This window comes from Trachemys scripta, chromosome 15 (genome assembly GCF_013100865.1).
Source record: "Trachemys scripta elegans isolate TJP31775 chromosome 15, CAS_Tse_1.0, whole genome shotgun sequence".
Lineage (NCBI taxonomy): Eukaryota > Metazoa > Chordata > Testudines > Emydidae > Trachemys > Trachemys scripta.
In genome coordinates, this window is record NC_048312.1 from 7,099,433 (window position 1) to 7,114,224 (window position 14,792).

General features: G+C 40.8%; 1 protein-coding gene across 6 annotated transcripts in view; it reads left to right on the forward strand.

Moving 5' to 3' along the window:
- Window positions 1-14,792, forward strand: part of KDM2B (lysine demethylase 2B) — a 170,058-nt gene that overhangs the window by 113,675 nt on the left and 41,591 nt on the right. For all 6 annotated transcript variants that reach the window (XM_034790646.1, XM_034790644.1, XM_034790648.1 and 3 more), the window contains 2 exons: window positions 1,756-2,210; window positions 11,587-11,673. In XM_034790646.1, the coding sequence (XP_034646537.1) occupies window positions 1,756-2,210; window positions 11,587-11,673 (542 nt within the window). The remainder of the gene's footprint in view (window positions 1-1,755; window positions 2,211-11,586; window positions 11,674-14,792) is intronic.

Here is a 14,792-nt window from a genome sequence, read left to right on the forward strand (position 1 = left end):
GTGATGGTAACTATGCTGGTGGGAGGGAGTCTCCTGCTGACATAGCACTGTCCACACCGGTGCTTCTATTGGTGTAACTTATGTCCACACCGGTGCTTCTATTGGTGTAACTTATGTCACTCAGAGGATTTTTTTCATACCCCTGAGTGACATAAGTTATACCAAGTAAAGTGCTAATGTAGACATAGCCTTAGTGTTTATTTAATCCTTCCTCAAATAAAAGGTTTGGGTGAAGAGAAACTGTGGAAAGACTCAGAATTTAGACGGTTGAAAATAAGTAAATGAAAACAAGGAAATGAGACACTTCATTGCTCAGTCACATGTTTATTGCTGTATCTCTTCTCTTTTTTTGCATATAATGTCTGTCATGGGCCGGATCCTATTCCCATTAAAGTCAGTGTCAAAAGTCCCATTGACTTTGTTGGGTGCTGCCTACACTAGCATTTTTAACCAGAAATTCCTACCAATTAACACCAGTTCATCTCTACTAGTGGTAGTAATGGGGAAAGTGCTAGTGTAGACACGATAACCATATTGTTTTGTAGAAAAGCAAGTATAAACAAAACTGCAGTTAAAAGGCTTTTGGCCAGTACCCTTCTTGTAATGCTGTCATCATTGGAGCTGTTCTGGGGTCAGCAACAGTGTGCATTTTCAGAGGAAAAGCCTACTGTAGACTAGACCTAAGAATGTAAATTCCTCGGAGCCAGGGACTTTGGGCTGAATGCTCAAAAAGAGTTAGGCTCCTAACTTCCATTGATTTCATGGGAGCCTAAATAGAAGTTAGGAGGCTAACTCTCTTTGAGCATTCAGCCTCTTGTCCTTCTATTTATCTATAAAGCAACCAGCATGCATTTGGGGCTGTATTCATAATACATCGCTACCTCGATATAACGCGACCCGATAGAACACAAATTCGGATATAACATGGTAAAGCAGCGCTCTGGGAGGACAGGGCTGTGCACTCCGGTGGATCAAAGCAAGTTCAGTATAACGCGGTTTCACCTATAACGCGGTAAGATTTTTTTTTTTTGGCTCCCGAGGACAGCGTTATATCGAGGTAGAGGTGTAGTAATGATTATACAGTTGTGTGACCCTGGGTCAGTCACTTCACTTCTCTGTGCTTCAGATTCCCATCTTTAAAATGGGCATAATAGTATTGTTCTGTCTTAAAGAAGTAATGAGTGTTCTTGCAGTGCTTTAAGGTTATTGGATGACACATACCATATAAAACCAAGTATTTATACATTCTATTGCCGATGACCTGCAAAGGGGAAAAAAATAGTTTTTGCTTCTTTGTAATCTATAAAAAAGGCCTGAAAGAATGGCAATAAGGTTTTTAAGGTGTTTTTTTTTTTCTTTTTTTTTTCCTGCTTGTGTTTCTAGCTTAGAAATATGAAGAATGTCAAATCTGATCTCATCTGGTTTTTCTGGAAAATTAATGATACATCTCAAATATATGAATTGGGATTTTTTTTTTCTTCTACCCTTAACTGTGGGAGTTTGGAGATGGAAACTTTTTGAAAAAGCCATATTGTTCCTAAGTTGTTCAGTCATTTGCGTGAAATAGATGTTAATGAAACACAGCAAAATCAGTTTTAAATTATCTGAACAAAACTCACTTCCTAGATGTGTGTAAGAGTTACCAGGCACTACCATGTGCCAGTTTAATCAGGTGATCACTAGTCCTGACAGGAGGACTGTTTAAGCTGTAAATTCAGCAAGATAAAGATTTAATTTTCTTTGTGTGTCTTTCAGATGCCACAAGAAAACCCAGCGTAGACAGCTTCTCATCAGATTCCTGGTTAGACATGGATGAAGAATCTTGTGATGCTCATACCCGGGAGGAGAAGGAAGACAATTTGGATAAGAACACAAAGTCCTTGGCTGATGGTTCCTCCTCTCCCAACAGCACACACTCTGAAGGGAAGGATGTTGCAGGGAAAAAACAGAAAGCCACAGTGATGAGATACCTCAAAAGAACTTTGTCCAATGAGTCAGATGACAGTGTAAAGTCAACAACCCCCACGGACTATCCCAAAACACCAACAGGGTCGCCAGCTACCGAAGTCTCAACCAAATGGACTCATCTCACAGAGTTTGAACTGAAAGGTTTGAAAGCCCTAGTAGAAAAGCTTGAATCTCTCCCAGAGAACAAGAAGTGTGTTCCAGAAGGCATTGAGGATCCTCAGGCACTTCTGGAGGATATGAAGGTGGGTATAACTGCTTTTAAAGATATAAAAATGTATATTCCATAGGCCGTGCACACAATAAAAGTACGCAAAGTGAGGCCACTAGAGTTATGCAAACACTTGTCCTCAATGTGAGGGAAGCCCACGGAGACAAGTCCTAGCACTCATCGCTCCCCTCCTGATCTGAATGCCACTCAGATCTGGAAGGAGAATATTGCATGGTTGGCCTTCTTGTCTGCATAGACTCCTTCTCCATATTACGGATATGGACATCTACAATCTGATCTGTTTAATCAGGTCCGTTCTGGTTGGAACTGCCCTCAGTGTCACAAAGTTTGTGTACCCTTGCAATAACAGTGCATGGTATAGCTCATGTACATAAAGACATACATAGAGAGAGTCCTATTTTATGTGTATCCATGTATTTTAATATGCCTTTTTAATCCACTGTGCTTTCAGATATGTCTGATTAGCTGACACAAATGAAATCTACAAGATTTAAATACTTGATCCTGGTGCAAAAACCAGACCCATCCAACTTTCTGAATGGCATTTTCTTTCCTTAGTTCCCCCCTTCTCTTTTTTTGTTTCCCCCATTGCCCTCTGCAGCATGATGGTTATTGCCTACTGGTACAATGTACTTTCCTTGGAGATGGTGGGATAAGTGAGCGGCTGCTAAAACAGAACTAGTCTGTAGGTAATTGACATAGCATCTGGGATTGTGCAGGAGTGGTGACCTCATCTGGTTTAGGGGCAAAGGGGAAATCTCAAGAATAGGCAAAAAAACTAATTTTCAACATGGTCTAGTTGGTTCTAGTCCCAACTCTGTCACCTTAGGTAAGTTATTTTACCTCTGTTTCTTTTTGTTTCCCCTTCTCTAAAATGGGGATATTCATATTTACTCACAAAGGTGATGTGAGGATCAATCCATTAGTGTATTATTTTTATTTATTTAATAATTCATGTTTGAGCAGTTTCAGCTAGAAAAAGCAAGGTTAAAATTTCTATTAGCCCTTCCTTTCTAAATTCTGTATTTTTTTAAAGTGTATAATCCATCCATAATCATTTGCTCTGATTTGGAATGATGAGTAGTAACCCCCACTCCTGTGTTTTGACCACTAGTCATTGCTGCCTCTCTGGACAATGTGGTTTTATTTATTATTCATTGCACCACAGAGTAGAGAAGATGTGTCCTGCTTATCATGTCTTGTGAAGAAAAGTGTGTATTTATGTTTTAGAAGTATAGGGTCTGTACTTTTCAACATAAACTATGTCACAGCTGCTTAGAAGCAGCCCAAATGCAATTTAAATAAAAAGGCTATAAGCATATAGTGTGAAGCCCAGCTATCTTCCACAAACTTGGAGCCTGGAATCACAATACATGGTATTTATTTTGGTAAGCCACCAAGAGTGCACTTCTGATTACTGGTGTATCATAGAATATCAGGGTTGGAAGGGACCTCAAGAGGTCATCTAGTCCAGCCCCCTGCTCAAAGCAGGACCAATTTCCAACTAAATCCCCAAATCATCCCCTCAAGAATTGAACTCACAACCCTGCGTTCATCAGGCCAGTGCTCAAACCACTGAGCTATCCCTCCAATTGGTTACTGTGTATATGTTTGTATATTTGCACACAATCATGGTAATTGATTTCACAAGCTGCTTTGTGATCTGCCACTATATAATCTGAAATCAGAATTAAGCCCCAAGACCAGGGTTTGAATTGGGCAGAGAAGAAAGGTTGTGATACTCATCCAAGCTCTACCCACAAACCAGGCTCCACTTACAAAATAATCTGCATCCTTTTAAATGCCAAACTGAGATGCTACTTATGGTAAACTGTGCAGATGTTCAAAATATGGTTGTGTGTTGTCAGCTGTCCCTCAGTGGGGTTTGTATATATCTATGGACTGTGCTGGGGTCCTTTGGCTTGGTTTCCCCTTGCTAGAGCTCAGATGCTCTGCTAAGGTACTTAGGTTTGGCTCCTTCTTGATTGGGGAGAAAAATAAGTGGCAATATATCCCAAGTTTCAGCCTCTTGGGGCACCAAAATGAAATGTCACTCTCAGTAGATTGTGCAGATTTTCAAAATATCATCTCTGTCCTTCCTTTGTGCTTTGATCTGTAGTGTAATAGACAACAATGTTGACATTTAAATTAGCATCACTGGGGAGTTAACACTTCACTGAGATGAACTGGGTCAGTTAACATCTCTTGGAGTGATTATTTTATGTTCATTGCAAATTCAGGCAGGCATCACTACGTTGATTAAATTTAGGTCACATTCTGTAAGTTATATTTGCAACCATGAGATATATAGAGAATTGATTTTTAAACCAAAGGTAAGGTGCTGGAGAACAAGAAGGCAGTTGGGGAGAGGTGTAGCTAAGGGGCAAATTAAGCTCTCTGTACTTATAACTTCTTGAATTTGAAAGGCAATGAGAGTTTTCAGTGGAAATGTTAAAGTTTAGAATGAAAGATTTTCTGTCATAGGCTCAGATTTCGATAAAAACAGAGTTCATTCCAGGCTGGGAATTTGGTAGGCTACTGAGAGGTCCTGGTTATCTCATGTAGCATGAAAATATTATCTAAGAAGAAACTAAAAACCATGGCAGTTTATCACCACAGACCGCCAAATACAGTGAATGCCTTGGCAACACCATCAAGACTGTCGTTTCAGATGTCTGGTTGCCAGGCTGAAGGGAACACCCTTTTGGTCACCTTCCAGAAGAAGAAGATTCAAAAACTTGAGGGGCTCCAGTCAGACAGACAGTAAGGTGCCGGCCCCATATGTCTGCCTGGTTCATTACATTGTGAGAACTGCAGTGACAGCGGCAGATATCAAGGACAGAAGGGGAGATATAAGAGTTCATTTAACTATTAACTTCACACACACAGCATAGAGAACTCTTCCTCAAAGTGCATTATGTGGAGTTTGTTTCTTTCTGTCCATAGAGTGAGAGGATGAGTTCTCTGAATATGCCAGTTTGAGTTTGTTGCCAAGAGAAAGCAAGAATGCTCCTGTTTCAGCAGGCATCATTGCTGTACCTGGCTTGGAAAGTCTTTGAATGATTTCAGCTTCTGGTGCTGCCAAGGAGGTTGTTACTATCTGGCTTCAGTACAAATTCTACTCTGGTTCCCTATCTGCACTGAGAGATCCCAGTTTTATGGTCTTTTCTGAGGTGGGGTTGGGTTTTTATTTTTTAAAGCATAGGTTCTCAGACTTCCTCAGTACATGGACCATGATGGTTTCATGGATTATCTCTCCTCCCAGTCACAATTGCATAGACTAATTTCCATCCCACTGGCAATAGAATAATAGCCCTGGGGCAGCTACAGCAATGGCTTACATGAGAAAGTAATGTTAAGAAAATAGGCAGCGGAATCATCACCATGTGACCAGTCAGCAATCCATGGACCACAATTTGGGAACCATTATTTTTCAGTTTTCTTTCTTCTCTTTTGATCAACTGCTAACAAGGGGATGCTTTCTCTATATATGACAGATCAGCCAATGTTTAGGGATGTATTTTTAATTGACAGATTTCGTGCAGGAGCATATGTGTGCATATACTTTTTAATACTTATGTGTATGTCCTAGTATAGGGCGCATGCAACACACTCCACTACTTTCTCTGACCTGTTGGATGTAGTCTTTTTCATCTCTGATTCTGGGTCACTTGTTCAGATCTAATCTTGTTTGGTAGTGACTGAAAGTTGTTACCACCTAATAGGTGTTGAGAGGCCTCTAGGAAATGCACTTAGTGGTCTGAGCCCAGCTCTCAGTGGACAGGCATCCATGTCACAAAAACACAACCACCACCAACACTAATTGACCCCCTTGCTGTCAGATAAGTTAAGGATTGAATTGAGTGTAGAGCTGAACTCTCCTCTTTTCTGGATAGAGCCACACTGGAAAGGCAGTGTGGGGAGGCTTACTCTGGCACTGTCCATCTGTCTTCCCAATAAATGGGATTTCAATCTCCAGGGCTGTTAGTTTGGCGCCTTTCCTGATTGTAGTGTCCCCGTTTAATAGTGTCAGATGACTTAGGAGCTCATATGATGTGTAAGGAATTTACACAAGTTTAGTTTTCAGTGTCCTTTCTTATCAGGAAAATGAATTCCTTCACTTCAAAGGGTCTTCTACTCGATTAACAAATAGGCTTTATGTAGCTAATTAAGTTGTATTTGCAATACAGAACAGTAATCCAATCTCCTGTGATCTAAATGTATCCCTGCTTAAGACAGGAGGGTATGAATTGTATATGATTTACCCCAACTGGTTCTGTGAAACTCCACATCACTGAATAAAGTAGTTTCTCACCTGTTTAATTACCCATATCCTGTTTTCCAGAGAATATTGTCTCCCTGAAGCATAAAGAAGACTAAAATGTTATATAGAAAAAATCCTTTGAATGGACTACATATATAATATACTTTTTTTTTATTATTACACATAGAAGAGACTCATCTGAGACTTTACAGATGCAGCAGAATCTTTGGATAACCCTTCAGAGAAGTTGTTTCTTTATATGCTTGTCTCAAAACTAAGTGTAGAAAAGTTGTTTTTTGTAGCATGTAAATTACACACACAAAATGACATTAAAGAAACATAAGGACAGCCATACTGGGTCATACCAAAGGTCCATCTAGCTCCGTATACTGTCTTCTGACAGTGGCCAATGCCAGGTGCTTCAGAGGGAATGAACAGAACAGGTAATCATCAAGTGATCCATCCTCTGTCACCCATTCCCAGTTTCTGGCCAGCAGGCTAGGGATACCATCCTTGCCCAAGAGTGGAAACCACCCAAAAGTTAGGAAATGTCAGAATTAAGGTTGCCTATGAAACCTCAGTTTTGCCCTCTTTGTGCATATGGATTATGGTACAGTCTTCAATTATATGATTGCATGGTATTTTTTCCACAGAACGCCAGCCTCATTCAGGGTACAGGATGGTTGGTGCACTGGGGATAAATCAGGATTGTGTAGTAAACTGCTCTCTGTAGGGCCCCTGCCTCATTTGTTTCAGAAATTGGAAGGTGTGTAACAAATGAGACAGAGGATTGCAGAAAGAGAAAGAAGGGTCTCCTGGCTAAAGGCAATTAAAAGCCATGCTTGAGAATTGGATTCTATCCCTGCCTCTGCCACAGAGTTCCTTTGTGATGCTGGGTAAGTCACTTAACTCAGACTTTTTACAGGAGCTCACTAAATGTGTGTTCCTCATTTTATGGATGCCTGCCTTGAGACCCTAGGGTCAGATTTGCAGAAGTGTTAAACTGCTGAGTTTGATCAGAGCTGTGCTTTGAACACAAAGTGCTGTATAATGCAAAATACTCTGAAAAATCAGGTCCTGTGCATGTCAAATTAAGCATCTAAAATTAGTGGACATTTATTATCTTAATCTCTCTCTGCCTCAGTTCCCCAATATGTATAATGGGGATAATATTACACACTCATCTCACAGGGGTAGTGTGAAAACAAATCAATTAATGTTTGTGAATCACTTGGTATTATAGTGATGAGCATCATAAAAAAGCCAATGTGGAAATTAATAATTCTGTCTTCAGAGCAGGATTTGACTAGTGTGCAGTTAATAAGACCTAGGGCCACACATGGAACAGAGAGGAGAAAAGAAAATATTGAATAACTGCTCATTAATTCAGAACCTTCCATCTTGTACACTGAATGAAACAGGGTCCTGTGGAAAAATTAGTATGTGATCATGTAATTAAAGACTATTGTAACACATGTATAAAGGGACAAAATTTAGGTTGTACAGGCAATCTTAATTCTGGCATTTCTGAACTTTTGAGTGCTCAACTCTGCAACTTCAATAATCCTTTAGCATAGTTTGTGTGTGTAATTTCCTGTGGTTTTTAAAACAGAAAATTGAAAAAAAAAAAAATCCATCTGTGAAGGAGCAGAGAGACTGCAGCCGGGCACAGCAGGGATTAAAGAACACCTGTGGGTTTAGCTAGCTCCGCCCCGTTATACCTGCAGCCAATGTCAGGCCTGGATGGGGAGGAAGATCCATCTCCCCTGTTTAGGGGTTGAGCAATACAGGACCCTGGGCCAGGTCCTGAGGGAGAAGGAGGGGTCAGGTCTCCCTACAGCCCCCCTAACCAACGATCTAGCCACTAAGCTGCCTAGCCACTGAGGGCCCTATCACACCATCACATAGCATCAGAGTGACACCCACATTGTTTATCAGCAGGGTTGGACTCTTTAGATTCTCCACGGAGACCTCTGAGCTTAACAGAGTAACTGATAGCAATAGTAGGTTGTAATAGTGGAGGCTGTCATCCTGTGTGTGGGCTGGCACTAGAAGGGAATGAGACACACTGTGCCAGTGGTTTCACACACATTTGCTGACTGCAGAGGAAATGGTGAGACTTGGAAATCTTGGGTTCCATTCTAGACTCTGGAGGGAAATAGTCTCTAGTGGCCACAGGCCCTCCTTCTGCCCCTGTTCCCCCCCAAACCTGACCTCCTTCTTCCACTGTGTTCTCCAACTTGTCTTTGTCCCAGTCCTGTATCTTCACCACCCTGGCTACTTTTCCCAGTCTCCTCACCTAGGCAGTCACACTCTGAACTCCTCAGGCTTCTTATCCCAGTCTCCTTGCCCAACCAGTCCTACTCTTCCTCAGAGGACTCCCCATCTGAGAGCTGAACTCTCTCCCTCATCCAATCTCAGTCTCCCCAGCTCCTTGCCCGTTACTTTTGCCCAGCTAGTCCTAGTTCCCCCTCCCCACACCCAGACTCCTCATCGGATTTGTGTCAGTCATCCCTCTGTCCCCCATGCCTCCCATCTGGTTTCCAGTCCGTCTTCTTGCGCAGCCAGTCTCCCATTTTCCATTCCCACTGGCTCCTCATCTAATCTCCCTACTACCCCTGCTTGATTCCCAGTTCCCCTGGCTCCCAATCACAATCTTTTTATCCAACAAGTCCCAGTCTCCCTTAAAAATCCATTACTCTATTGCCAAGAAATACTGCTTTTTTAAATGGTGGAGACTGTGTTCATGGTAAAACACAATGGATCTGGTTGCCCTGTCACATGGATGCAAATCAGGATTAATTTCTTTTATATCAATTTCCCAGCTAGGTGTTGCCCTATAATAAGGATCTTAACTGCAGCGCTAGGTTATGTGGTGGAAACCTCTCAAGTCGCAGACTCTTTGAGGCTTTAAAAACTGTTACAGAAAGTTTGAACTGCATCGTCGACATACAAGGAGCTGTTGCCAAAATGCACATAGCTGGTGATGAAAGTAATTTTGCCTTTAAGCTTCTAAGAGGGTGTTACAAACAATAATGAGATTAACAGTTTACAATTTTTATCAGATATCACTTGTGAATAAATGTCCTTTTAAGCATCCCAGCTCCGACAAACAGATTGTCCAGACATGCAGCACTTGCTTTTCAATCTCAATAGTGGTTCTTCCAGAGAGAGCTGTTTTTGTGGCATGTATGATGTTAGCTATAGTCATGTGACTCTTCAAACAGCAAAGAGACATAAATATCCAGACATAGGGCTAGATCCTGCCTGTGCCTGCATGTTTCTGCAGGGAGGAGAAAGTTTTGAGGCAGTCACATATTTTTGTGCAATTATCAAAAAGGGATGGAGGATCTAGACTGTAAATTTGCCATGGGGCACAAAAGACTAGGAGATCTGCCTGCCTAATGCCATTTAAAGTGCAGTAAGGGACATGACTGAGTCACAGTACAGATGTCTATATGCTCCTATCCGTATGCACAACAATCATTAGCCCGTGAATCTTTTGCTCTGCGAAGGCAGCAAACATTCCCTCATGGTGCTTTAAACCAGTTCTACATATGGCATCCTGCCTTCTCCTGGTAGGATGTCTTACTGCATTATCTGGGTATGTGCCACTGCCTGCTGTGCTCAGGCTGTTAGTTGGGCCGCGATCTGGTCCTTGGCTACATAGCACCACATCACCCATTTCAGTTTGCTCTTTACAAAAGGACAGCATGTGTAATTTCTTTGTGTTATTCCAAGTGCATTTCCTATTAAAAACAATTAGTGTATTTTAAGATCCTTTTATATAGTGTGTGAAATTTCTAATGATTAAAACTCCACTCTGGGGACTGGGGATGCCTTGTGTCTATTGTTATCTAATTAAGCTTTTTCAAGAAGTTAGTGTAATTGGGAGCAACGCCATTGACATGTCTGTGGTTATCTTGTCAATTCAAATAGGTAATTTTCAACGCACAGATCTTGTTTACTTTATTGGAATGATTTTTTTTTATTTTATTTTATGAAGACTCATTTGAGCTTCAGTTTTCAGCAGATCAGTGGAATCTTTGTTAGACTTTTGACTCTTTCAGTGGTTGTTTATAGATATTTGAATCCAAAGTGGAGGACTCTGCCGCTCAGTTTGTAAATATAGGGATAAGCACAGGGAGCTGATTATGGATATTCCTACTAGCACAATGTATTATATATAAAGATAGTTTATAATTCGAATAATCCCATGTCTCTATGTTGAGTTACATGGTAATGAAAACTATTCCCCATGGCAGAAGCAGTATGAACCAGTGAAACCCACTTGCAAGACATCCAGTACAGAGCATTAGAACAAAAGCATTCAGAAAAAAAGCCAATTTGAGGCCAGGGTATTAAGCATTGTCTGAAGCTTTGTTAGTAAGTGTTCAGAAACCTGAGGGCTTTACCTGATTCACAAAAAATTGAGCAGATTTCCACAGGAAAGGTAAGAGTTACCAGTGGAGATGACAGTGCTCTTCAGCTGAATGCTGATGGAGCTGACAGATTACAATTTGCAATGCTCCATCTTGTCTTAAGCGCCTGGTATCTGAAGTACTCAGATACCCTGATGATAGCTGTGTCCCACGCAACTGATGATGGTGATTATTAATTATTTGTATTTCCATAGAGCTTAGGAGCCCTTGTCATGGATCAGGACCCCATTGTGGTAGGTGTTGAATAAACAGAAAACAAAAAGATGTCTTATGACTGCAGGAGGTAGTATTGGTAGACTTGGGTCTTTCCATTGTCTTCATAAGGCTTCATTGCTTTTGGACAATGTTCTTCATGTGCCTTTGAACATTGTCTAACAAGCACACATGCGTGGTATGTTGTGTTTTTTATTAAATGGAACCTAATTTTCCATTAATAGTACATGATGAGAATTGTAATTCCTTTGCACTCTTTGCAGAAGATTTCACTTTAAATGAACCATAAATTTTAGCAGCTGGATAGAGAGGTTTACAGTGGATTGAATGTTTGGAGGTTTGGACACTATCAAGTCCTTTACAACCACAAAGCTAACCTAGATAGACAGAAGTAACACTCTTCCTACTATTCATCTCTTAAGTTTCAAAAATAGCTCTCTGACTAATTAAGCTGCTTCCATTTGAAACAGAACATTCTGAAGGAACATGCTGATGACGACCAGAATCTTGCCATTTCGGGGGTCCCTGTGGTAGCCTGGCCTAAGAAGACCACAAAGGTAATAAGTCACATTTGCTATCTTTGCCTGCTAATCATTTCAATGCAAGGTTTCTGTATTCATTCTGCTATAGTTTGATAAGGCATTTAGGGGCTGTTAGCTTTCTTATGATTGATCCCGTATTTTAATTGGCTTATAAGTCAACCAGATGGTGAAACACAGCATTCAAATGCCTCCATAGAGAGAAACTGTTTCACTTCCAGTTTTAAAAAAATCTGTTTAGTCTTTATTTATGCATTTGAATCTTTAAAAACATCTAGAAATTATACTGTTTTCAGACACTTTTCACATTTATGCAACAAGAGCATTTAATGTAAAAATTTTAAATTTGACAGCCAGTTATTAAACCATGATAAAGTTTGAGAATATTCCACGTGCAGGGCCAGTGAGATTCCATGCGCAGGGCCAGTTAGGCAGAACTGCAGGGTCTCAATGTGATGATGAGATGATGGTGTAGGGAGGAGGGGTTTAGATTTATTAGGAACTGGGGAAACTTTTGGGAAAGGGGGAGCCTATACAGGAAGGATGGGCTCCACCTAAACCAGAATGGAACCAGATTGCTGGCACTTAAAATTAAAAAGATCGTAGCACGGTTTTTAAACTGAGGGCTGCGGGAAAAGCCGACAGGTGCGGAGGAGCACGTGGTTCAGACAGAGACATCTCTTAGGGGAGGATCTATTAATGGAGATTCTCTATGTCCTAGTAAGGAGGAGAGGATGGAAGATGATAAAATACGGATAGAATATGATGAGAAAATGCAAAGTTAAAAATCTTAAATGAACCAAACTGTACCATAGAATCTCTATGGATAGTAATTCCATGCTCTAATAATAATATAGCAGTAGGGATATATTACCAACCACTTGACCAGGATGGTGATAGTGACCGTGAAATGCTCAGGGAGATTACAGAGGCTATAAAAATAAAAAACTCAGTAATAATGGGGGATTTCAACTGCCCCCATATTGACTGGGTACAAGTCACCTCAGGACAGGATGCAGAGATGAAGTTTCTTGACACCTTAAATGACTGCTTCTTGGAGCAGTCCTGGAACCCACAAGAGGAGAGGCAATTCTTGATTTAGTCCTAAGTGGAGCACAGGATCTGGTCCAAGAAGTGATTATAGCTGGACCACTTGGTAATAGTGACCATAATATAATTAAATTTTAACATCCCTGTGGTGGGGTAAACACCNACCTTTTTGGTACTTCTTTTAACAACTTTAAAAGTCAGTGCAAGCATCCCAGTGCTGAAGAACAACCCTGCAATAATAAATGGATACACACAGCAAGCAGTAACAAACATGGAGGGAAAAAATCTATAAAGAACCAGACTTCAGTTTCAGATGTCCAAACAAGAACAAAGATTAAAAAATATGAAAAATCCCTTTTAGTGTTTAAAAATATGTTTTTCTTAATCTGTAATTAGCATGAATCATGTCTTGAGATAAAACACTGAAATGCATTTTGGGTGGATAATGGACAAATAATTTTGAGTTGGTATTTTCTCAGTGAAGTTCTGAATGGGTAAGTATTCATGACATAGAAACCATCTCCACAATTGGTAATAGTTAGTCCTCTTGTATCGTAACAGAGAAGCCAAGGATTGAATGGGCTAGGGAGACTTGTCTTAGAGTTGGTTCTTTGAGGCCAGGGTTCAAGCACATTGGCTAGGCAATGTGGGGGGAAGCTTATGTAAGGAGAAAGTGGGGGATATTTCACAGGCCTTTATCCCCCCCACACACCTTTTCCATCCCAGAGCCCCTTTAATGAGGGAGGAAAAAATCCTTCCGGGTGGTAAAACTGGTCAATGGAATGTTGGGTCTTGAAGGCCTTAAGAGTTCCATGACTGTTGAACACAAGACAGGGCAGCTGAAGCCACATGGGAATTTTTGTTTTTGTAGTGCACAGTATATGAAGCATACGCAAATATGTAAGAGCTCCCTTCTCAAAAGCCTTAGAGTCTAATGGGACAGCAAGTATCCTACAGCACAGTACCACACAGAGAGAGAATGGCAAAAAGAGAGCATTGTAGCTGGGATGCTGGCTACAAGGGTGAGGAATGTCATCTCATTCCAAGTTCCTGAAGAAAAACTAGAGAAATGATGTGAAAGTCAGGAAGAAGAGGAAGTGAGCAGATGACATGGTTCCTGCTGTCTTCAGGGAGAAGTCACCAGAAGAGATTTAGAAAGACAGACAGAACTACAGATGGAGAAGGAAGAATAAAGCCAATGCTGAATGCCAAAATTTACAAAAGAAAAGGGAAATGATTCTAAAGGAAGGATGGGAAAAGCCCAGAAATGAAAGGAAGAAGGAAGGAAGTGAGAAAGCAGAGAAAGGAAGTAGGGAAAGTTTGAGGAGAGATGCAGAAAAACAAAGACCAGAGAAAACAAAGAGCAGAAGCGAACCGCTGGCAAAGCAGAAGACCCCTGTGGAGAAGGAAAGTGAATAATTTACACTGCGTAAATAATCCAGTAGTATAAGGGCTTGTTTAATTATGATATTGAATTGCTATTGAAAGAAAATTCATTTAATAATCTGAATTGCATTAGAATAGTCTGCAAATAATATTTTCATATTTAAAATTGTCATAGTTTGTATTGTGCATTATCAGCATGTATGAAGAGCCACAGTGTGCTTGGCTCTGTACAAGATGCAAAATAAAACTAGTCTTTGCAGAATCTAAAATTCTGGGGTCTCTTGCTGACCCTGTCCCCCAAACTCATGATTCACAATGAGTGAGCTAGTGGATACACAGGCATGTTCGCATAGCTGAGCATCAGGAAACACCTGCCACAGATTGAAGTCCCCTTTCCCCCTTACACTTGTGCTGCATGGGGGGATATTTTACCTTTCCTGTGAACAGTGCTTAGTGAAAAGGTGATTTAAAAGAGAGGAAGAATGGTCTTGGAGTTAATGTGCAGGAATGGGAGATGGGGAGCTTCAGTTCTGGGTTCTGTTCCCAATTCTGTTGCAGTCTCTGTGTGACATTAGGCAAATCACACATTTTCTGCGCCTTTGTTTCCGTGTGTAAGATGAGGATGATGCTTCTGTACTTTACAAGGCTGTTGTGGGGCTAAATTCATGTTTATAAAGTACTTGGATATTATAGGAAATGGT